Source organism: Poromitra crassiceps, assembly GCF_964638095.1.
Source record: "Poromitra crassiceps genome assembly, chromosome: 9".
In the NCBI taxonomy this organism is placed as follows: domain Eukaryota; kingdom Metazoa; phylum Chordata; class Actinopteri; order Beryciformes; family Melamphaidae; genus Poromitra; species Poromitra crassiceps.
The window spans coordinates 12353041-12378786 of record NC_139630.1 but is presented as its reverse complement, the minus strand read 5'-3'; the positions used below and the strand labels follow the sequence as shown (position 1 = coordinate 12378786).

Genomic DNA, 25746 nt, shown 5'->3' with positions numbered 1-25746 from the left:
CCCAGAAAAAGACTTTGGTAAAAGTCAAAGTCACTCATTAGAATATTACTTGAGTAAAAGTCTTAAAGGAGAACTTACCTCCAAAACACTTTTTTTCAGCTTTTAACCAATATATATGACTTTGGGGGTGATGTGTGAAGAATTCTGGTCAGAATTTCCACATTTGACACCAAACTGTTGCCATTTTACCATTTGTATCATTTTTCAGCAGCATATCTGGCATAAGCGCCCTCTAAGGGTCAAAGACTGCTTTTTTTTCTTTTCTCAAATGAATGGGATATTTGACACGTCGTTACGTCACGGTGACCCAAAGACTATGGGATTTCAAGATAATTACTCCCCTACCCCCTCTGTACCCTTTCGGCTCCTCAGAACTCCAAGCCTATTCTTATTGAAGTTTGCTCTTAAAATACTGAACCAAACGTTGTCAAAGTTGGCACATGTCTTAATTATAGTTAGTTTCCCGCTGAATGTGTCACTACTTTATTAATATCTTACCTGAATAAGCTCGAATGATGATGTATATATTATCAGTCCGAGTTGGAAGCAGCTGTCTCCAGCCCAGCCAGGCGGGAGAGAGTCCTACTGTAAACCTCATGCACTAGCTCCAAGCTCCGCGGGCGCGCGCAGCAGAGCAGAGCTCTCTGTGCTGAGAGTAGAGAGAGCAGTCTGATATTTCCGCAAACAAATATGGTCGCAGTTTAGCGCACATGTAAAATATAACGCTATACTACGACGTGACAACGTGACAAAGCTTCTCTAAACACATCGGCTACTATCATTTCCCTGCATCCCTCCTACTGAGATTATATCGGTAATGATTTTGGACAGACTGAATGCGCGGAGGAGAAGGAGAGATCTGCAGCTCTGCCCTGAGAGACACTCGCCTCGCTCCGACTACTGTGCCCGTCTGTGAAAAGCGTCCTGTCCAGTCGCACCTTCGCAAACAGATGCGGGATTCCCTCAATCCTGTACCCAATCTCAGACTGTATTCTCTAAATCGCACACCAGCTATTTCTGTCTGTTTGTTTGTTGCTCCGTGAGGTTACAAGCGCCCCATGCATGCAACAGGCTGTTTCGCCAGCCGGGGTCTGGCAGGAGGGAGGAGGCGCAGGCAGCGTGCACTGCGCTGAGGAAAAAACTTTTGCACAACTTTTAACAACAATCACGAAAAGCCCCCAAACTAAAATGAAAAAGGGACTATATGGCAACTTGGACGAGGGAATGACGTAGAGAAATCTCGCATTGTGTTACCCCAGAACGGGGGGTTTGTCGTATTGTGCGGTGTGCTGCTGTAACGAGCCCATGCCACTTTGCTCTCGTAACGTAGTTCAACACACTGCCATAGAGTTACATGCAGAAAAATAATTAAATTTCTAGTTCGCCACTGAATTACCAAATTGATATAACTTTCAACCATTTTGAGCAAAGCTCTTTCCATACAGGCCACCAGCGTTGGCTAATTGTTGATATTTATACAGATATGGCCCCTCTCAAATAAATTATTTTTGAGGCAATAGGCAAACTGTAATGGCGTCGATTTCCGAAAAAAAATCTGGACTTCAACACAGCCAAAGAGTCCAGTATAGACAAGAGCATATGTCATTTCTTGGTTTTTTCCATAGGTATTTTCAAATCACTGTTCTAATACATATCTAGGGGGTAAGTCCTCCTTTAAAGTACTTGATATTTTCTGTACTTAAGTATCAAAAGTAATTTTCTGCAAAAAAAAATCAAGCAAATGCCTGGGCTTGAGTGGAAGTCTATTTCTTCTTCTTGACTTTTATAGCCGCTGGCAAACAACGTTATGTTGCGTTACAGCCACCAAATGGAATGGCATGTGGATCGTGATTAACGTAACTTGCAAACTAGGAGCACTGATTTGCTAAACCTGATTGGTTGCAGGCTACGCAATTTCTTCTGATTTTACTTTGTAACTAAGATGCTTGGGGGAAATGTAGTGGAGTAAAAGTATCCATTTTATTTGGGAAATGTAGTGGAGTAAAAGTGAAAGTTGACAGAAATATAAATACTCAAGTAAAGTACAGATACTCAGAAAAAATACTTAAGTACAGTACTTAAGTATTTATACTTAGTTACATTACACCACTGTGTGTGCGTGTGTGTGTGCACAGCTCTGTAACAGGAGGTATGCTAGTTAAAATGCCACAGAGAATGCAGCAGAGTTTCCAAAGGGAGGCGACTCTCTTGGAGCCTGGGAGGAGCTGCAGTGCCAGAGCCACCAAGCCTGAGCAATGGCACCATTATTAGGCTACTTTAGCCTGAGCAATGGCAACATTATACATAGGCTACTTTAGCATGAGCAATGGCAACATTATACATAGGCTACTTTAGCATGAGCAATGGCACCATTATTAGGCTACTTTAGCCTGAGCAATGGCACCATTATACATAGGCTACTTTAGCATGAGCAATGGCACCATTATACATAGGCTACTTTAGCCTGAGCAATGGCAACATTATACATAGAATACTTTAGCATGAGCAATGGCACCATTATTAGGCTACTTTAGCCTGAGCAATGGCACCATTATACATAGGCTACTTTAGCATGAGCAATGGCACCATTATACATAGGCTACTTTAGCCTGAGCAATGGCAACATTATACATAGGCTACTTTAGCATGAGCAATGGCACCATTATACATAGGCTACTTTAGCCTGAGCAATGGCAACATTATACATAGGCTATTTTAGCCTGAGCAATGGCAACATTATACATAGGCTACTTTAGCCTGAGCAATGGCACCATTATACATAGGCTATTTTAGCCTGAGCAATGGCACCATTATTAGGCTACTTTAGCATGAGCAATGGCACCATTATACATAGGCTATTTTAGCATGAGAAATGGCACCATTATACATAGGCTATTTTAGCATGAGCAATGGCACCATTATACATAGGCTATTTTAGCCTGAGCAATGGCACCATTATACATAGGCTATTTTAGCCTGAGCAATGGCACCATTATACATAGGCTACTTTAGCATGAGCAATGGCACCATTATACATAGGCTACTTTAGCATGAGCAATGGCACCATTATACATAGGCTATTTTAGCATGAGCAATGACAACATTATACATAGGCTATTTTAGCCTGAGCAATGGCACCATTATTAGGCTACTTTAGCATGAGCAATGGCACCATTATACATAGGCTATTTTAGCATGAGCAATGGCACCATTATACATAGGCTACTTTAGCCTGAGCAATGGCACCATTATACATAGGCTACTTTAGCCTGAGCAATGGCACCATTATTAGGCTACTTTAGCATGAGCAATGGCACCATTATACATAGGCTACTTTAGCATGAGCAATGGCACCATTATACATAGGCTACTTTAGCCTGAGCAATGGCACCATTATACATAGGCTACTTTAGCCTGAGCAATGGCACCATTATACATAAGCTACTTTAGCCTAGGCAATGGCACCATTATACATAGGCTACTTTAGCCTGAGCAATGGCACCATTATACATAGGCTACTTTAGCATGAGCAATGGCACCATTATTAGGCTACTTTAGCCTGAGCAATGGCACCATTATACATAGGCTACTTTAGCCTGAGCAATGGCACCATTATACATAGGCTACTTTAGCCTGAGCAATGGCACCATTATACATAGGCTACTTTAGCCTAAGCAATGGCACCATTATACATAGGCTACTTTAGCCTGAGCAATGGCAACATTATTAGGCTACTTTAGCATGAGCAATGGCACCATTATACATAGGCTATTTTAGCATGAGCAATGGCACCATTATACATAGGCTATTTTAGCATGAGCAATGGCACCATTATACATAGGCTATTTTAGCATGAGCAATGGCACCATTATACATAGGCTACTTTAGCCTGAGCAATGGCACCATTATTAGGCTACTTTAGCCTGAGCAATGGCACCATTATACATAGGCTATTTTAGCATGAGCAATGGCAACATTATACATAGGCTATTTTAGCATGAGCAATGGCAACATTATACATAGGCTACTTTAGCCTGAGCAATGGCACCATTATTAGGCTACTTTAGCCTGAGCAATGGCACCATTATACATAGGCTATTTTAGCATGAGCAATGGCACCATTATACATAGGCTACTTTAGCATGAGCAATGGCACCATTATACATAGGCTACTTTAGCATGAGCAATGGCACCATTATACATAGGCTATTTTAGCATGAGCAATGGCACCATTATACATAGGCTACTTTAGCCTGAGCAATGGCACCATTATACATAGGCTATTTTAGCATAAGCAATGGCACCATTATACATCGGCTATTTTAGCATGAGCAATGGCACCATTATTAGGCTACTTTAGCCTGAGCAATGGCACCATTATACATAGGCTATTTTAGCATGAGCAATGGCACCATTATTAGGCTACTTTAGCATGAGCAATGGCACCATTATACAAGGCTATTTTAGCATGAGCAATGGCACCATTATACATAGGCTACTTTAGCATGAGCAATGGCACCATTATTAGGCTACTTTAGCCTGAGCAATGGCACCATTATACATAGGCTACTTTAGCATGAGCAATGGCACCATTATTAGGCTACTTTAGCCTGAGCAATGGCACCATTATACATAGGCTACTTTAGCATGAGCAATGGCACCATTATTAGGCTACTTTAGCCTGAGCAATGGCACCATTATACATAGGCTACTTTAGCATGAGCAATGGCACCATTATTAGGCTACTTTAGCCTGAGCAATGGCAACATTATACATAGGCTACTTTAGCATGAGCAATGGCACCATTATTAGGCTACTTTAGCCTGAGCAATGGCACCATTATACATAGGCTACTTTAGCATGAGCAATGGCACCATCATACATAGGCTACTTTAGCCTGAGCAATGGCACCATTATACATAGGCTACTTTAGCCTGAGCAATGGCACCATTATACATAGGCTACTTTAGCATGAGCAATGGCACCATTATTAGGCTACTTTAGCCTGAGCAATGGCACCATTATACATAGGCTACTTTAGCATGAGCAATGGCACCATTATTAGGCTACTTTAGCCTGAGCAATGGCACCATTATACATAGGCTACTTTAGCATGAGCAATGGCACCACTGCCAATATCTGACTGGCATTTTTGGCACAGGCCAAGTATTTCCATAATGTTTGGTCATCTTTCAAGACCCACAGTAAATTCTGTACTAGGACTACAGTGATGTCCAATACCTCGAAATGAAGATCTAAGTCTCTACTTTCACCCCCAAAAAGAAAGTTAGCTTTTAGCATGTTCTGTACTCTACTTATAACCCTTTTTATACACCCCATGTTCACCAAAAAAAGCCTGTCTGGGAAGAGAAAAGGGAGAAAAAAGCATTTTTGTAAAAGGGCACAATCTCAGGCATAACTCACTCTCAATTCTTTTATTTTGAACTGTATTGACATCAGACATGTAAATATTATTCGTTAGGACACAAATGACAAAAAAAAAATATATATATATATATATATATACACACATGAAGTGCTTTTTTTTTACATTCAACAATAGTTTACTCGGTGTGAGTGTGCAGACAGACAGACAGACAGACAGACAGACAGACAGACACACCGACAGACAGACAGACAGACAGACAGACACACACACACACACACACACACACACACACACGATCCCCCTTTTAGATTTCTAACCCAACATAGGATAAGCAATAACCACGCCCTGTGGCGCTGGGATTGGCCAGGAGCAACACTGGAGGGCGAGCAGCCCAGCGATTACATCAACCAACTGAATAGCTCTTGAGAAGGACAGCGGGCTGCTGTGAGTGCCTTCTGCCCGCTGCTGCCTAGCTGTTCCTGTGTTTATTTTGATTTGTTCTGGTACACCGTCCTCGTCCATGTCTCCCTGTCATATCTATGATCGTTCCCGTTTTCCCCTCGGCTATTCAACACGTCCTCACCGCCCTCGCAAACTGATCGATCATTTCCTCATTCCTCCGATGATCAAACACATCTCTTGATTACTTTCTCCCGTTTTCTCCTGGCTGGCACAGAGGAAGGCGACTCCAGCTCGGCGTTACAATGGCGTTTCTCCTGTCTGCACAAGGAAGCGTTACCCGCTCTCTGCTATTCCTCTTGCTCAATTTATAAAACAACAGCTGCGGTATGTGTTTGATCGCGTGCTGTCGGCTACCCTTTGAAGGCAGGGACCTGTGTCTGTGTGACAGGCTGGGCAAGTGTTTGCTGCAGGCGCTGCACCAATAAAAACAAAAACACGTCAAACACGTCCTTGGCGGGGAAGGCCATTGCTGATAACACGTCAAAGACGTCATTGGCGGTGAATGAGTTAGGCTACTTTAGCCTGAGCAATGGCAACATTATACACAGGCTACTTTAGCATGAGCAATGGCACCATTATCAGTCTACTTTAGCCTGAGCAATGGCAACATTATACATAGGCTACTTTAGCCTGAGCAATGGCACCATTATACATAGGCTATTTTAGCATGAGCAATGGCACCATTATACATAGGCTACTTTAGCATGAGCAATGGCACCATTATTAGGCTACTTTAGCCTGAGCAATGGCAACATTATACATAGGCTACTTTAGCATGAGCAATGGCACCATTATTAGGCTAATTTAGCCTGAGCACTGGCACCATTATACATAGGCTACTTTAGCATGAGCAATGGCACCATTATTAGGCTACTTTAGCCTGAGCAATGGCAACATTATACATAGGCTACTTTAGCATGAGCAATGGCACCATTATTAGGCTACTTTAGCCTGAGCAATGGCACCATTATACATAGGCTACTTTAGCATGAGCAATGGCACCATTATTAGGCTACTTTAGCCTGAGCAATGGCAACATTATACATAGGCTACTTTAGCATGAGCAATGGCACCATTATTAGGCTACTTTAGCCTGAGCAATGGCACCATTATACATAGGCTACTTTAGCATGAGCAATGGCACCATTATTAGGCTACTTTAGCCTGAGCAATGGCAACATTATACATAGGCTACTTTAGCATGAGCAATGGCACCATTATACTGTACATAGGCTACTTTAGCCTGAGCAATGGCATCATTATACATAGGCTACTTTAGCCTGAGCAATGGCACCATTATACATAGGCTACTTTAGCCTGAGCAATGGCACCATTATACATAGGCTACTTTAGCCTGAGCAATGGCACCATTATACATAGGCTACTTTAGCATGAGCAATGGCAACATTATACATAGGCTATTTTAGCCTGAGCAATGGCACCATTATACATAGGCTACTTTAGCATGAGCAATAGCACCATTATACATAGGCTACTTTAGCCTGAGCAATGGCAACATTATACATAGGCTACTTTAGCATGAGCAATGGCACCATTATACATAGGCTATTTTAGCATGAGCAATGGCACCATTATACATAGGCTATTTTAGCATGAGCAATGGCACCATTATACATAGGCTACTTTAGCCTGAGCAATGGCACCATTATTAAGCTACTTTAGCCTGAGCAATGGCACCATTATACATAGGCTATTTTAGCATGAGCAATGGCAACATTATACATAGGCTATTTTAGCATGAGCAATGGCAACATTATACATAGGCTACTTTAGCCTGAGCAATGGCACCATTATTAGGCTACTTTAGCCTGAGCAATGGCACCATTATACATAGGCTATTTTAGCATGAGCAATGGCACCATTATACATAGGCTACTTTAGCATGAGCAATGGCACCATTATACATAGGCTACTTTAGCATGAGCAATGGCACCATTATACATAGGCTATTTTAGCATGAGCAATGGCACCATTATACATAGGCTACTTTAGCCTGAGCAATGGCACCATTATACATAGGCTATTTTAGCATAAGCAATGGCACCATTATACATAGGCTATTTTAGCATGAGCAATGGCACCATTATTAGGCTACTTTAGCCTGAGCAATGGCACCATTATACATAGGCTATTTTAGCATGAGCAATGGCACCATTATTAGGCTACTTTAGCATGAGCAATGGCACCATTATACAAGGCTATTTTAGCATGAGCAATGGCACCATTATACATAGGCTACTTTAGCATGAGCAATGGCACCATTATTAGGCTACTTTAGCCTGAGCAATGGCACCATTATACATAGGCTACTTTAGCATGAGCAATGGCACCATTATACATAGGCTACTTTAGCCTGAGCAATGGCACCATTATACATAGGCTACTTTAGCATGAGCAATGGCACCATTATACATAGGCTACTTTAGCCTGAGCAATGGCACCATTATACATAGGCTACTTTAGCATGAGCGATGGCACCATTATTAGGCTACTTTAGCCTGAGCAATGGCACCATTATACATAGGCTACTTTAGCATGAGCAATGGCACCATTATTAGGCTACTTTAGCCTGAGCAATGGCACCATTATACATAGGCTACTTTAGCATGAGCAATGGCACCATTATTAGGCTACTTTAGCCTGAGCAATGGCAACATTATACATAGGCTACTTTAGCATGAGCAATGGCACCATTATTAGGCTACTTTAGCCTGAGCAATGGCACCATTATACATAGGCTACTTTAGCATGAGCAATGGCACCATTATACATAGGCTACTTTAGCCTGAGCAATGGCACCATTATACATAGGCTACTTTAGCCTGAGCAATGGCACCATTATACATAGGCTACTTTAGCATGAGCAATGGCACCATTATTAGGCTACTTTAGCCTGAGCAATGGCACCATTATACATAGGCTACTTTAGCATGAGCAATGGCACCATTATTAGGCTACTTTAGCCTGAGCAATGGCACCATTATACATAGGCTACTTTAGCATGAGCAATGGCACCATTATTAGGCTACTTTAGGCTGAGCAATGGCAACATTATACACAGGCTACTTTAGCATGAGCAATGGCACCATTATCAGTCTACTTTAGCCTGAGCAATGGCAACATTATACATAGGCTACTTTAGCCTGAGCAATGGCACCATTATTAGGCTACTTTAGCCTGAGCAATGGCACCATTATACATAGGCTACTTTAGCATGAGCAATGGCACCATTATTAGGCTACTTTAGCCTGAGCAATGGCAACATTATACATAGGCTACTTTAGCATGAGCAATGGCACCATTATTAGGCTAATTTAGCCTGAGCAATGGCACCATTATACATAGGCTACTTTAGCCTGAGCAATGGCACCATTATACATAGGCTACTTTAGCATGAGCAATGGCACCATTATTAGGCTACTTTAGCCTGAGCAATGGCAACATTATACATAGGCTACTTTAGCATGAGCAATGGCACCATTATTAGGCTACTTTAGCCTGAGCAATGGCACCATTATACATAGGCTACTTTAGCATGAGCAATGGCACCATTATTAGGCTACTTTAGCCTGAGCAATGGCAACATTATACATAGGCTACTTTAGCATGAGCAATGGCACCATTATTAGGCTACTTTAGCCTGAGCAATGGCACCATTATACATAGGCTACTTTAGCATGAGCAATGGCACCATTATTAGGCTACTTTAGCCTGAGCAATGGCAACATTATACATAGGCTACTTTAGCATGAGCAATGGCACCATTATACTGTACATAGGCTACTTTAGCCTGAGCAATGGCATCATTATACATAGGCTACTTTAGCCTGAGCAATGGCACCATTATACATAGGCTACTTTAGCCTGAGCAATGGCACCATTATACATAGGCTACTTTAGCCTGAGCAATGGCACCATTATACATAGGCTACTTTAGCATGAGCAATGGCAACATTATACATAGGCTACTTTAGCCTGAGCAATGGCACCATTATACATAGGCTACTTTAGCATGAGCAATAGCACCATTATACATAGGCTACTTTAGCCTGAGCAATGGCAACATTATACATAGGCTACTTTAGCATGAGCAATGGCACCATTATACATAGGCTACTTTAGCATGAGCAATGGCACCATTATACATAGGCTACTTTAGCATGAGCAATGGCACCATTATACATAGGCTACTTTAGCCTGAGCAATGGCAACATTATACATAGGCTACTTTAGCCTGAGCAATGGCAACATTATACATAGGCTACTTTAGCCTGAGCAATGGCAACATTATACATAGGCTACTTTAGCCTGAGCAATGGCAACATTATACATAGGCTACTTTAGCATGAGCAATGGCACCATTATACATAGGCTACTTTAGCCTGAGCAATGGCACCATTATACATAGGCTACTTTAGCATGAGCAATGGCAACATTGCTGGCAACACAGCCGGCAACAAATAATGGTGTAGTATAGCCTAGGTCAGGGGTCAGCAACCTAGGGCACGGATGCCACCTCTGGTACAAAGGGCTAACCAGTGGCACGGCAGTGCACAGTTGCAATAAGTGCGCAATTACTGTAAGATTTCTTTATGCCAAATTACCTATTTTACAGCCATTTCCAGTTGCGCGGCCAGTTATTTAGCATATTTATGGTAGTGAAGTGACCCACTCTATTCTGCCTCTGATTGGCTGAAGTGACCCACTCTATTCTGCCTCTGATTGGCTGAAGTGACCCACTCTATTCTGCCTCTGATTGGCTGAAGTGACCCACTCTATTCTGCCTCTGATTGGCTGAAGTGACCCACTCTATTCTGCCTCTGATTGGCTGCCTTCCATGGCAGCAGACAGCAGATGAAAGAATGCCAGCGCAGAAGACAGAGAAGGAGCGTGCTGTTGTATAGTGCTCTCATTTCAATGTCCTGATTTGGGATGGAATAACATTACAGATCTGTTGGAGATTTACATTCTGATGGGCGAGTCATGAATCTTGGCATGGCACATGCAAATCTGAAAATCATTTTCAGAAAATGTTCAGAGAAATGGAACTTCATATCAAAAAGGTTGCTGACCACTGGACTAGGTCTTTCTATTCAGCGTGTGACTGTTTAGTTTGGCTGTTGTTGTTTTGGAACTCAGGTCTCCATTGACTTCAGTTGTTTTGGAGAAGCCTGCTACCAAGTTGTGTTGGCAGCGCCCCCTGGCAGCACCTCCTGATATCACCGTGTTGGTGTCCTTCCTGGATCAACATTTTTTCCTAGTACGGGCTGGGAAAACCCCACCCTCAAACTCATTTGATTTGCCGTTTCATGCACCATACTTCTCAAGACATCTAAAATGATCTAATTCAATTTCCAAACATCTCCAGACCTTTCAGTCCCAACAGAATGTTTCACAATTAAGGGGAAACTCCTGTCTGGGACTTATTATTAGTTAAAACATGGAATAGCTGAGGAGCAAGTTGCATTCTGAGCCTATTTGACAGCAGGGACATTGTACAGTAAAAGCAGGGACTCATATGAAATGATCTTCAGTAGCCCGAGCGGCTACTGGGGCCAAAAATAGCTGAATTAGGCCACTGACAAAGCAGCCATTGAGCGCGTGGGAGGGCTGGGTGAGGCTGCAGCCGGAGCAGACAGACCGGCCTCAGTTCAGTAGGCCGTGAAACACAAAGTTATGTATGATCATGTACATGCTTTAAAGGGATACTCCACTTTTTTGGAAGTTTAGCTCATTTGCCACACCCCCCCCCCCCCCCCCCACATAAACAAGATACACCATGCCTTTACCGGCACTGGCCGCTCAGTTTACAGTGAGCTACAGTCGTGAAGTTAGTAATTATCGCCATAGAATGGAGGCTAATGGTACAGCTGTTAAAAATCTGCCAAAACACACATCTCACGGCGCCAAAATACATGTTGTGCTTCGGGTACTCACCACACGATGAAATATTAATCCAAAATGCACATAATTGGTCTTTTTGGAAGGAAAAGAGGTAGCCGGCACTACTTTCCAAACATGGCCGCCGACCTCTTTTCATGGAATTCTGGACAAAATCATATCAAACGATGAAAATATTCTCAGATTTGGGTCCAAGAGACAAAATCTCTGAATCTGAACTCTCTAGAATCAGTTCAGGTTAAGTATGGGCTTCTTCCCATACGTATAGTAGTATGGATCAATTCTGAATCATATTAGAGGGGTTATAACACTGGTAGGTTTGAGTAGTGTGTGTGTGTGTGTGTGTGTGTGTGGGGGGGGGGGGTTAACCATTGTGTAACGCCTGCCCCCACACTGTGGGAGGCAGTGGGTGGGTAGGTTGTAGGTTGTTTAGCTGAACAGCAGAACGTTTCCTCTCGGCTCCCCGGGGCTCTCTAAGCACCGGACATCCTTCCATATACCAGCAGTGGCATTTTGAATCCCACAGCGGTTCGAGTTGGAGGAAGCGATGTCATGGGGGACGAGCGGGGTGTGATCAAAGGAACAGGAAGACACTAATCTAAAAACAACAACACTTGAAATCAAAACATGCCACGCGGCACTGTTGTCTCATTCGTAACCACAAGAGAGGCTCCCGTGACGTCAAGAGGCTTGACCTCCCCTATATTAGATCGATATTTCGGAGACGGTCGTGTCGTAGTCGAGTCCGAGCTCTGGACACATCGTCAGGACTCGAGCTCTGGACACATTGTCAGGACTCAAGGTCTGGACACATGGTCAGGACTCGAGCTCTGGACACATTGTCAGGACTCGAGCTCTAGACACATCGTCAGGACTCGAGCTCTGGACACATCGTCAGGACTCGAGCTCTGGACACATCGTCTCGAGCTCTGGACACATCGTCAGGACTCGAGCTCTGGACACGAGCTCTGGACACATCGTCAGGACTCTAGCTCTGGACACATCATCAGGACTCGAGCTCTGGACACATCGTCAGGACTCGAGCTCTGGACACATCGTCAGGACTCAAGCTCTGGACACATCGTCTCGAGCTCTGGACACATCGTCAGGACTCAAGCTCTGGACACATCGACTCGAGCTCTGGACACATCGTCAGGACTCGAGCTCTGGACACATTGTCAGGACTCGAGCTCTGGACACATCGTCAGGACTCGAGCTCTGGACACATTGTCAGGACTCGAGCTCTGGACACATCGTCAGGCCTCGAGCTCTGGACACATTGTCAGGACTCGAGCTCTGGACACATCGTCAGGACTCGAGCTCTGGACACATCGTCAGGACTCGTGGCTCCACTTGGACTTGAGCACTGATGACTCAGACTTGGACTCGAGCATTCCTGCATTCAGACTCGGAAGTCGGGAGACAAGGTCCTGGACTTGTTAATTGATTAAGACATTTGTTTTTGTTAGTCTTTTTGTAATAGGCTCGAATAATTTGCCATAAGGTATTGACAGCTATATTAATACCATGACATTATTCAATTACGTGCACAGACGGCACGTGTTTCTTTTAACAGTATGGCAACACGCACTCCCCATGACCAAAATAGTCATTGTGTTACTTATGAATGGAATTATAGCGAAAATAAATTACCCCCCTTTTGGCTGGGGACGCCCTGGAACCCCCTCAAGGACCCCTGGGGGTCCTCGGACCCCCATTTGAGAACCACTGTTGTACGACCTTCCTATCCCTAGCTAGGGCCCCTTTTTCCTTGCCGAGCGAGTGTCCTGACTTTGCCATCCTCTGGCCCAGCACCGTGGGAAAAATCACAACCAGGTTGTGAAGTATGCAGTGCAAGTTTAGAACACTAGGCTACGTATTTAAGCAAATACGGGCTCAATACGCAGCTGAACTTAACCACGCAGCACCAAGTCACGCTGATTCCAACGGTGCAAACCACGTTGGAATCTGTTGCTCGCTTGCGGAGGGACGTGTTTGAACACGTTGGCAAGTTAAGCAAGCTAATCGGCTAATCCAATCCGTCGTATGTTGCGTCGCAGCATCAGACTCTCTCTCTCCATTCACTCTTGACCTCGCTCGACCACCAAACCACGCCGTCTCGCTCGCTTGTGGATGCTCGGGGGAGGGGCTTCGCCGACGAGACTTAGGCCAGACATCCTGTGGCCGTAACGGTTGGAAGGACACGCGTCACTTATAGAAGTGGTTCTCAAAAGTGGGGTCCAGGGACGCCCAGGAGTCCTTGAGGGAGTTCCAGGGCGTCCCCAGCAAAAGAGGGGATACTTTATTTTCACTAAATATTATTTCCATAATAATAATACAATACCATAAGTAGCACAATGACAGAATGTGGACTGTTTTGGTGTTCCATACACTTTCTGTAATAAAACATCGAAAAGCTAAAATGATAGATGGGGGACCCTGGGACAAATCTGATCAAATGGGGGTCCGTGGTCTAATTTGCATCAGTTTAGGGGTCCTTGACATGAAGTTTGAGAACCACTGACTGATAGAAGCTACCACACCGCTTACATTCTTTTCTAAAGGTGCGTTCACACCGACCTATTAAAGTTTCTCGCTGGCATCGAGTTTACATTTGCAAACGAGTGAAAAAAAATGAGCGTATATTCGCCCGGGAGAAAACTCCTGGGCGTCCGAGCAACAGCGATAGGGCGAAAATTCCCTCGTCGCCCGAGATGAAACATCCCAACTCGAGTGAAATTTCGCTGGCAACAGTCGCTTGCTGCTCAACACTGATTGGCTGCCGTAACCCCGGAAGTGGCTGGAGCAAACTCTTGGCTTGGCCCTGCTAAATGCTAAGTCACTAGCAAACGAAACCTAACTACTGAATGACTTCTTCATTTCCCGTGAACTGGATGTGATGCTCCTGACAGAGACTTGGCTCCATGCTGGTGAGTGTACACCGTTCTCCATGCTGGTGAGTGTACACCGTTCTTGGAACTTCTTCCTCCCGACTGTACGTTTTTCAGCTCCCCCCGGTCCAAACTAGTCTTGAGATTTGTGCCTGTTGACGAGCGATTTAAACACAGCCACAGAGCGATTCCAAAGGGTTGAATCGAGCGACAGGGAGAAAAATAAATATCTCTGTGTGAACACAGCTTAAGAGAAACAACAAAAATGTCTCGAACAGAAAAGCACAAAAACCAGAGTTCGAGTTTCATTTATTTAACTTACTTCCAACCGTCACCTCAAAATGCATGAGTGCAATATATAGCATATGATACAATCAATGGATATACTTTTACATACAAAATTCAGTAAAATAGTACTCTAGTCGTGTAAACTGGATTTTACATCTACAATGCGAGTGGTACAAATCACTACATGCTCGTTTACCTAAAACATACCGCTTGAATACTTCGCAGTTTCACTATAAATGTGCACTAGCTTTGCTCAGCACTAGTTTGTTTCACTATAAATGTGCACTAGCTTTGCTCACCACTAGTTTGAGGTCTGGAATATATAAAAAAGGTGACACTTAAAGGTTTGGGCGGGGGAGGGTTTGACGGGTGATGGCAAGGAGCTGAATTCCTAAAATAAATATAAAGGGTTCCCACCATGAACTAAAATGCCATGACTTTGCATGTCTATTTAACCCATTGATACCTAATGCAGCATTTGTGTGTATATCCCTCATTTGTGTGTGTATCCCTTTAAGACCGCAGTTCGCGGTCTTAACACATTGAGTGCCAAGGACGTCTGTGGACGTCCTAAAAAAAGTAACGAGAAGTGCCAAGGACGTCTGTGGACGTCCCAATATCATAATTCATATTATTCCATAATTCTGCTGTTTAAGGTCGTACCCAGCCAGTGAGCATGAATCCCTTCAAGGGATCACACGGCGCCACCTTAAAAATCTACACGGCAGCTGCGCCACCTTAAAACCTTGGCGCTCAGATCCTTTACTTTGTGCAGGAGAAAGCCGTGATCAAAGAGAAACCGATGCATGCTGCAGCCAGAGCGCTCTGTCGGGAGCTGACGTTGGCTGGGAACAGAAGTCAATCCGCGCACACAACTGAGCCCCTCTGCCTCTGTCTGCAGTTTATCCACACGATTAGCCGCCAGAAAGGCAGCACCCGACGCCGAAGGGCGATACCTTTCCCTGCAGTCTCGTTTGGCATTTCCGTGTGCGCTGGGAACAAAAACGGAGGCACGGAGCGCTCCGAAAATAGAGTGGCTGTGTGTTAGTGTGGGGAGGGAGGAGTTTGCAGTTGAGGGGGGGTGGGGCACGCAGGGCATCACACAACTGCACCACGTCACTACATCAGAAAATATTATCTTCAGAGTCCGTGACCTTTGTTTACATAAAAGTGTGTTTATCTTGAAAAGTAAAAAAAGACAGCAGAAAACCCTTGAAAGTGCTCTTCTTTCAGAGGCTGTCATTTCATAATGGAACTGTCTAGAAACAAAATTTCTTCTTTGAAAGAAGCAGGAGTGTCCAATGTTTCATTAGAGTCCAGCCCTGTCCATATAGCCCTAATAGAAAAAATTCTATAGCTGTTTTCAACTGAATGGAAGTGAATCTGGCACAGGCTCCAGACAATTTTACTGACGCGCTGTGGCACTCAATGTGTTAAAGGGATACACACACAAATGCTGCATCAGGTATCAATGGGTTAATTGGAGAAGACTTCCATGTCCTAAGTGTGTTTGCTGGTTTGTTAATTTTGTCTTTCAATCTGGTTTCCACTGAAAACCAGCAGCTAATGCAGCGTTTGGAACAAGCTGGAGAAGACATTCTGCTAAATTCCTGTAAAGTGAACCATTTGTAAAATTCCCTGATGTTCCCCGACTTCTAGGGATGCACGATATATCGAATAAATTATCGGCCGATAACTGGAAATGTATCTTTATCGGCTATTATCGGTATCGGCTATAGTAATATCTATACAAAACAAGTTGTTTACAAGGAAAACTCCATTGGATACCTTTAAGCACAAAATGCCATAGGGGCCAGTCTACTATAATATGCCTTTGTATCGACTCATACACTTTACTATACTATCAATAACCCATTTAATGCATTGAGATGTCTGATTTGACAGATTACGTCAAAGCGTTTAATTTGGATTCTGAGGCAAAATGCTCAATAAAAGCCAACGTACGTTCGTGAAGTTTTTTGATCTACTTTACTAGAAAAAATAAATATATGATGAACACTTGAAGAGTCACAAGTGTTCTTTGTTCCCTGTTAACATTAGTGATGTCAGTTAGATTTGGTTAGGTCAGAGCTATGGGACATTAAATCTTTGCAGCCTTTCTATAGCCTGGGTAAACCCAGCCTCCACGTGACCTGCTCTCAGACCTGTCTGAGAGCAGGTCACGTGGAGGCTGGGTTTACCCAGGCTAGCCTTTCTAACCCTCAGCTGTGCATAAAGTACAGGTTATTATGAGCTGGTTTTTAAAATACAAACATGTGAAATTATCGGTTATCGGCTGAAGAAAAAACATCCATACCGTGCATCCCTACTGACTTCCCCAGAGAATATACTTCCCCAGTCTCAAAGTTCCATTACATATCGCATGAATTCCATAACTGGTGGAAACCCTTTTCCCAAGTCCTTCATCCCATCTCAAATTCCACTCGAGCGTGTGCTCGTTCTTCACCTCTGAAACTCACACATTTCTAGGAATATATGAAGTATAAAGAAAAGCCACATCAGAGCCCAATCTTCATAAGAAACAAAACATCCTAACCCGGATGAAGATGTCCGCTTATTAGCAAGGTTGGAAATGGTGTATGCCTGCTAGCCCCCTAGTGCAAAACCATCCTAGCCAGAATAGTGTCGAGAGGAAACATGATGGTGAGAGCCGTTACTGTGCGTTCACACTGCCGGTAGCAAGATGATCGACTCGTCACTGGAACTCCATTCATTTCCTGCTGGGCAACCGGGGGAAATTCGGCCGATGTGTGCAAAGTCACCGAGCTTGTACGCTGAGAGAAGTCGGGCACGGCTGAACTTTTAGTGGTTTTTAATGGTAAAAAAAATATGCTTTCTCTGGCAATTACAACTGTTTTTCAAAGGTAATATTTAAAAAGGCTTGTATTCCATCATGTTTGATGTCTTGCTGTTGTATGTTGCGTGTCATGGTAGTATGGCTCAGTGCATCCCGCATACACTTCTTTGTTTGCCAGCTGCGGTTGACTTGAGACACACCGTGACTTGTGCCATTTAGCCATTTATCCTGTTAAAGCCACCTCTCAAAAGGCAAAGTTTGGAGAGAACACTTGCCTCCTACTGTACGTCATTTTATAGATTTGATTTGTTTCCGTTCATTCGATGCTATCCAGCTAGCTAGCTATGTTAACGCATCAAAACAAGTGTAACAATTTGTTTTGATGCGTAACATAGCTAGCTAGCTAGCAGCAAAACGTACTGTTCCAAAGTTAGAGCGAGCCGCCAACCAAGTGGCTTGCAGTGTGAACGCACTTCTAGCGATAGTGAGCAGTGTGACCACCGTAGGGGATGTCAAGAAATTCTAAAAAATGCAGCCGTCGCCTGAGAGGAGAAACCCTCTCGGTGGCACACAGGTAGTGAGATCAGCCTTATCAAGCCACTGACGAGAAAGACGAGGATGCAGCCTGTCGCTTAAACCTATATGTGGAATACTGAAGTCATGGCGTGGTCGCGAGGCATCGGGAGCGGGGCTCTGGCTGTCGCTGTGCTTTTTACCAGTTGTCCAGGAAGTCAAATCCAGTCTTCAGGATGCTGTTGCTGGTGTTAAACTGATGGAGGGAGGTAGAGAGAGACAGAGAGAGAGAGAGAGAGAGAGAAGAAACATCATAAGTGTCATTTTAAGTCTAAATGGTGTTGCATCTTCATATAATCTTATTACATGTGGAGTGCCGCAGGGCAGCATCCTCGTGCCGTTGCTCCACATGGCATCCACGGTATCCTGCAAAATTCTACTGTCGGCTGGCGACTCTGCACTTCTGGTAACTGGAGACGACCCTGTGGAGATACAGGCCCATCTCAGCAGGGAGCTGGAAGATCTTCACAAAACAAAGGTATCGACTTGGCGGAGACCCAGTCCAGTTTATTCAGCTCCAAGCTCATAAGTTGCGGCAAAAAGCTCCCAGCTTGAGATGAAATGTAATGGAACCAGAGTGGTGTCCAGAGAGACTGGTGTTAAGTACCTCGGTGCAGACCTCCACCAGACACTTTCGGGGGAAACTATGGCCCCTGAAGGCGATCAAAAGCGTTAATGCTCGGGTTACATTTCTGCACCTCGAGCTCATATTGAGCAATCGCATTTGGGAAAAATGGGGTGGCTCCGTGTGCAGCAGAGGGTGTAGCTTAAAAAGACACCCCAGCTTCTATAAGTGACTGTGGGTGTGTGGCGAGATTTTGGGGAGACTGGCTCGAGGCGACAAGGAAGGGGGTGTGGCCCCCGACCTCAGCTCCCCGGTCTGCACAGAGGCACAGAGATGGTTAATGTCTCTACACAGAGGTCTGCACAGAGGCACAGGGCAGGCGTATAGAGAGGGAGAGAGACTGAGGGAGATATTGCACGAGCACCAGTAGGGCAGGCAAGACCACGCAGCAGCTGAGCTGCAGGCAAGGCCGCACAGCGGCCGAGCAGCTCAGCGAGCTGCAGGACGGCGAGCCTAGTATTTTAAATGGATAAGCATCATATGTGTACCTCATGGCACAATTCAAACAGGATCGAAAAAATTGTCTCTCGTCATTCACCACCATTCATATTTGTTCGGACGCTGGTGCGTGTAGGCCCCGCCGCTTTAGATCTTTATTATCCACCTCAAAGACATGCCATGTGTCAGTAACCTGACATACATGCATGGAATGTGGAATCTGAAAGAATCGATGTCTTTCCCCGCTTACCTGGGCGAAGGTGGGGCTGGTGGCCAGGGCCGATGGGTCCTCCGCCTCTCTCTCCCTCTCCAGGCCAGTGGAGAGGTTGTGGGTCTTGTTGGCGAGGTTGGGGGTCTTGTTGGGGAAGTTGGGGGGCTTGGGGAACACCTCGTCCACGGTGAGGCCGACCGATGGCAGGGTGCTCTGGCCGCGCTCCCAGCCTGTCTGGGGCACGCGCACGGGCGGCACGGGGCTCGGCGCCATGGAGATGGACGCCGGCGTGGTCGTCACGGCGATGGCGATGGGGATCGGCGGTGGGGGGGCGGGCGGCTTGGGAGCTCGCTGCTTGATTGACCGCGAAGAGGCCGGCGGGTGGGGGTCCACTGCCTCAGGCTCCTTGGCGGGGGCGTTGATGACAGAAGTCTCCTATTAGTAACAATTATTGTAACGTTAATAGTGTTTGCATTACATTAAAGTTCAAATGATACTGCTGTATCTATACATGTACACTAGGCAGGGTTCCTACGCAGGTCTGGAAAAGTATTTAAAAATGTATGATCATTTCCAGGTCTTGAATAGTTTGAGAAAATGTCTGGAAAATGTTGTGGTTCAGGTTCGATACACGCATAATTCTAGCTTTTATGTTGTTGTAGATCCACTTTGAGTCAACAGTTTGTGTTGATGATCAGAATAATGTTCAGATAGAGGGATGCTCTTATGAGCCAGCCGATGTCAGCATGCATTGTATCAAATAGCCCTGCACCAAAATCACATCCAGTCAACAACATAGAGAGATATGGAATTTTAAAATGGAAAGCGTGTTGGAACCCTGCCAATCATTCCACATGTGCTGATTAGGGCTGGGTATCGCCACTGACTTCCCGATACGATACGATTCCGATACACAAGGTCCCAAGTCGATACGATTTCCGATATGATACAATTCGATAGATATTTTAGTTACAATACCAGTTTTGTTTTGATAATGGAAGAGATTCTCAAAGAACTAATGCTGTAAATTGTACAAGGAACCCTCTAACCTGGTGCATTATTAAAACATATTAATATTTACATTAAGAATTGACCATAAAGCAAGCAGTTACATCATGTAATTCTTTTTTATTTAAACATGACCAACATAGTCATTCAACATCTTATCTTTCTTTACAGTCTTCTGTCTCTTTCTTTACAGTCTTCTGTGAGAAGCCAAACAAATTTAGATTTCCACTATACAACAGAATCATTGAACAGCAGCATGTATGTTGTAAACAGTGTTTCATAAAGTATAAATGCTTTGTAAATAAAATTAAATAAAATTAAATACAGCTCATGAACATTTCCAGTTCACAAATATTATAGTGCAAACAGATTTGAGGTCTGTACATCTGGCTCATGGTGCATGCACGATGCACATGTAGCCTACAGTATTTATGTTTTCGTTTCAATTACAAACATAAATAAACGTCAACTTGAAACTATGTTTTAACTACCACACACAGCCTACAATATTATAGCCTATGTTGTTGGGTTTTTTTTTTTTGTGTGTAAAATGCATTTTAAAAGATCGATACTGGGATTTATGTATCGACGATACTTGTTCCTTTACATGAATATCGATTCAATATCGATATATCGATTTTTTTAACCCAGCCCTAGTGCTGATATTTGTGGATGTGAGGATCTATTCAGTGATATAACCTAGTTAGCAGGGGTAAGATGTATAGCTGCGTTACTCATATTGAACAACAGACAAAAGCTTCAAAACAAATCAAGGTCTGGAAAAAGTATGAACATTTTTAATTGAAAAGGTGTAGGAACCCTGAGACGCTGACATGCTTACCTGTCGGAGGTATGAGGGGAGGGGCTTCTCTCCTTTCTCCAGGGATTTGATCTGGCTGGGGGTGAGGGAGGTCTGCTCCCCCTCCAGCCTGGACCTCTCCACGCTGATCTTCCAGAAGGACGACTCCTCCTCTGGCCTCCTGACCAGGCCCTCGCTGCCTGACACCTGAACAACCACAGTCTCAGGGCTTCATTTGTGCAGTTTCAATCAATCAATCAATCAATTAATAAATCAATCAGAATCAAAGGATACTGATTGAAAAGACTACAGTCACAAACAGGTCTATCAGAAGAAGCCCCACCTTGGTTGCCGGTGTGCTCTTGCTAAGCTGGCTGCTATGAGACACCTTTGTAGTCTTCGAGTCTGCCAGGGAAGCCAAGACGGCCTGGTCCACAGGGCCCGCGATCAAGCTGAACTCCAGCTGGCTCTGAAAGACGGGAGCAAATTTAACAAGTCTATTTTCAAGGCCCAATTCCCCAAATTCAAGGAGCCAACACAGCCTAGTTTGAGATATGGATCATGTTGAATTACTGTTAGAACACTGAGAATTTGAGAAATCCACTGACTGCAACGCTTGTTAGAAATTATTTTATTTTCACTTATCAAGAGCTGAAGGCAGAGTGAAATTTGATGGAGGCGGCCCCCTGCCCGTAATTCTCTATGCAGAAAAATAAATAAATTTCAAGCCGTTTCAGTGACCCATAAGGTGAGAAGCTCAGTCCACAGGGAGACCGAGGGCTAGATGGAGTGATTAGGATCGGATATCGGACCGACGTCAATGATCCACATTTCGATCCAGAGTCCATTCATAGCCTGCACTGGACCATAAATCCACCGTAACGTAACATGAAACAGTGCTAGTAAGTAGTAGTAGAAGTGAGGTAGTAACGTTAGCGGTTAGCAAACTCAACAACATGTCTTTCTTAGTTTTGGAGATATTTTAGTCTCATACATATTTGGGGGGTTCCCCACTTGACCAAATGTGGTAAAGTGGCAGGGGTGCTTAAGTGTCGCTTATTTGTTGAAATGTTATCTTAATAATTTTGAGTGGATCAATTAATTAATAATGTATTTTATTAATTGTTTAATTGAATATTGTGGAATATTATGAGCCAGGTAACTAAGGCTATGAGATAATTGATTACCAAACCAAATACTAACTGATGTCGCAGTAGGGGCCAGCTACTATGGAGGCTACAGCTCCTTGGGAGAGTTCCCAAGAGCTCTGGTACCGGAATCAGTATCGTATCGGCAGATATCCAAATTCAGGGATCGGAATGGGAACTGAAGAATTCTCTATTTGTATCTCCACGCTGGCCTGGGAACACCTCTGGATCCCCCAAGCAGAGCTGGATAATGTGGCCACTGGCCAGGGAGTCTGGGGTCTCCTGCTGGCACTGCTACCTCCAGGAGCCGATCCAGGCTGCTACCTCAACGACCCGATCCAGGCTGCTACCTCCACGACCCGATCCAGGCTGCTACCTCCAGGATAAGCGCGGTTGAAGATGATAATTAGGGTTGCTCCCCCCGTCAACAATGATGCCATGGTCGATTTGGACTCTGGACATCGAGATGATTCAAGTTGGTACTAGACATCGTCCAACCCTAACGGCCATAACACACAGGACGTGTGAGCACAGTGCCGTGGTGCGCAGCCAGTTTTCATTCGGCGCCCATGTTAACTGATCTGACCGTCCGCACTGCCCGCTTCTGTTCGGCGTCTGTTCTATTTTTTTACGCGAGCCGCGAACGAAAGAGACAGCGGGAGCAGCTAGGGGGAAAGAGAGAGAGGTGGGAGTGACGTTGCTATCTGAAGTGGGGTTTCAGGTGGTCATCCGGCACAACAGAGCTAGAGAGAGAGACTAGTATAGACCTACCTACACAACAACGTTAACATCACTCTTTGTCCTACTGTGGTCAGTCATTCAGTGTCTACCCCAATCCCAAGACATGGACATGCCATGAACAGCTGTCATCATGAAGACATGACGTTCTACATGAGGTTATAAACTCATGATCAAAATGAGGTAGATATGTGAAAACAAAAGATGAAGACGAGCAAGTGTGGACAGCCAGGCGCCTGCTCGTGAGGAAAATGCTTCCGCGTCTTGTCTGTCCATAGCGTAATGATGATGATGATCTAGTTCAGTTCTAGTTGTGGCCTAACATCATAACATTGCATGTCCCAACAGGTAGCAAGATAAGGGCCTACCTAAAGACTCGCAGTCTGGATTCTGTCATCTTGATATTGTTGTATCTGGGTCGGAATGACTATCAGATTTATTTTATTGATTCATATGAGCAAGCTCAGTCAGATCCTGGATCGCAAAAAAGGGGGGGGGGGGGGGGTTGGAAAATCTGTATCATTCTGATTAATAATCATTCTGAATCACATGACGTTCTAATTGTGGATCTCTTCCACATTGGTCAGAAGATGTCAAAACCAGTTTTTCAGTGAGTTAATTTTGAATCAAAGATAACCCCAAATTATATATTCACTGTTCAGCACCAATAACCACGGCCACAGTTTATAAAAAAAATAAACCCTGTGCCTCTAACTTGTAATTACAATTTAACGGATGCCACAAGTCCAATTTCTTTCCAGCTGGCAAAAGATAAAACTGAGATCATTAATGTGTATTTTACTGCACAGTACTTGTGTCAAGCCAGGTCTAGCTAAACCTGAACCCTGGTTTACCTTGGTTTCCCATGAGAAGGTCTAGCTAAACCTGAACCCTGGTTTACCAGCTAAACCTGAAGCCTGGTTTACCTTGGTTTCCCATGAGAAGGGGGCAGAATGCTCATCTTGCCAGGTGAGATCCTAAACACAAACACACAATGTAAGTTTCATACCAACGCAAACAGTCACTAATTACTCATTAGCGTGACGTCTCCTCTCAAGACACATTTTGAGCAGGACCTTTCCAACCGTGACACTTTAAGTGACACTCTTTCATTGGGCCTACATACAGTCCACCAAGCAGCTAGCAGCACTTTATGTCAAATACATTTCAACTTTTAACATGTGTTCAATCTGCTCGATAGCGCTCCCATGGTGTATTGGGGGGGGGGGGGGGGATAATAACTCCCAAGTACATGGGAAGCAATTCGATCAGGACAGAACTGAATAACGTTAACGAATAATAATAATAATAATGAAAAATAATGAATAATTAAAAAAAAATCCATCCTGTGTGTGTGTTTGACTTGTGTTCTTCTAGCTTATTTTTCTCCATGTTTATTGTGATGTCCTGAGTGAAAACTTGCTTGGCAATAAACTACGTTAGCCTTCCCCTCCCAAACAAGACGTGACGTCTACAGACTACCAACATATCTCATCGGCTACGTAACGTGGCTAGCCAGCAAGCTATGGCTAAACAACCAATGTTGTCCTTGTTTAACAATACAACCCAAACCCCAATATGGATAGGAATATAGTATAACTATACCTCGTCGCCGAAATGTACTATCTTCTGTCCGGTTTGAATGAGCAGTTTGGGGTAGCAGACCACTTCATCTCGGTCCACTCTGTGCATGGCGTACCGAGCCCTGATGTGCGGGTCCATCATGCAGGTGTCGATGGCCTGGTCCTGCTCGGCGGGACTCATCTGGGTCCAGGCCGAGCCGTGCTTGGCTTTGATCTTCTCTCGCTCCTGCATGATCTTGCTGGCCATGGAGTTGATGGAGGAGAAATACTCCAACTTCTTCTCCTCCAGCCTGTGGGCATCCAGCCCCGCCATGGTTGCGGCAGCCATTTTAGCCTACGACTACCAGCTGTTATTATTGTGACGGAGGAGAAGGAGGAGGGAGGAAGCTGTCGCGTTCTCGTGTGTGGGCGGTGGGCGGGTCCTCTGGCGTTGGCATGGTAACACCAGAGACATTAATATAGATAGACACCCCTACTTCCAGTCACTTCCTGTATCTGTGCAGAGGTTTCGCCAAAGCCACGCCCACTTAGGAGACTGGTCAGCCAATGAAGTTCAATTCCATTGACAGACAGCCAATCACAAGCGGATGACCACGCCCATTTAGGAGACCGGAAGAGTACAATGTATTACGCATTCTTGGCGGAGCCTGGAGTGGGGTCTCTCTATCTAGTAATGCAACCAGCTCCATCAGTTGGTGTGCTGAGGGGGCCATCTATCGGTGGCCTAGAGAAATGCATTAGCCTTGTTGTGTTCACCTTTCAGTAAAAAGTTCAGCATCATCTTATTTTCAAGATTCAAGATCATTTAATAGCCATAATATTACAAACGAGGATTTTGACAGTGCAGTATTCA

At 44.4% G+C, this 25746-nt stretch overlaps 2 protein-coding genes across 4 annotated transcripts in view; one reads left to right on the top strand and one right to left on the bottom strand.

The window, feature by feature from the left end:
* ttc13 (tetratricopeptide repeat domain 13) overlaps positions 1 to 22092 on the top strand; it is a gene marked incomplete at its 5' end in the record, with an annotated part of 122543 nt that extends 100451 nt beyond the window's left edge. The window contains one exon of the mRNA XM_083643783.1: positions 22082 to 22092. The remainder of the gene's footprint in view (positions 1 to 22081) is intronic.
* On the bottom strand, positions 14957 to 25221 carry cUnh1orf198 (chromosome Un C1orf198 homolog; the record flags this gene model as incomplete). 3 transcript variants are annotated; one of them, XM_083643785.1, is made up of 8 exons in its annotated part: positions 14957 to 17072; positions 17137 to 18096; positions 18162 to 18539; positions 19657 to 20052; positions 21467 to 21631; positions 21768 to 21893; positions 24237 to 24287; positions 24916 to 25221. In XM_083643785.1, the coding sequence occupies 6 exons, from the start codon at positions 25219 to 25221 to the stop codon at positions 18483 to 18485; spliced, it is 1101 nt and encodes a 366-aa protein (XP_083499911.1). In that variant the 3' UTR covers positions 14957 to 17072; positions 17137 to 18096; positions 18162 to 18482. The 3 variants fall into 3 exon arrangements, with proteins under 3 accessions (XP_083499911.1, XP_083499910.1, XP_083499912.1); XM_083643784.1 differs by having other exon boundaries at positions 17137 to 18539; XM_083643786.1 differs by having other exon boundaries at positions 17137 to 18539; positions 19657 to 20022.
* Positions 25222 to 25746: the final 525 nt, after the last annotated feature.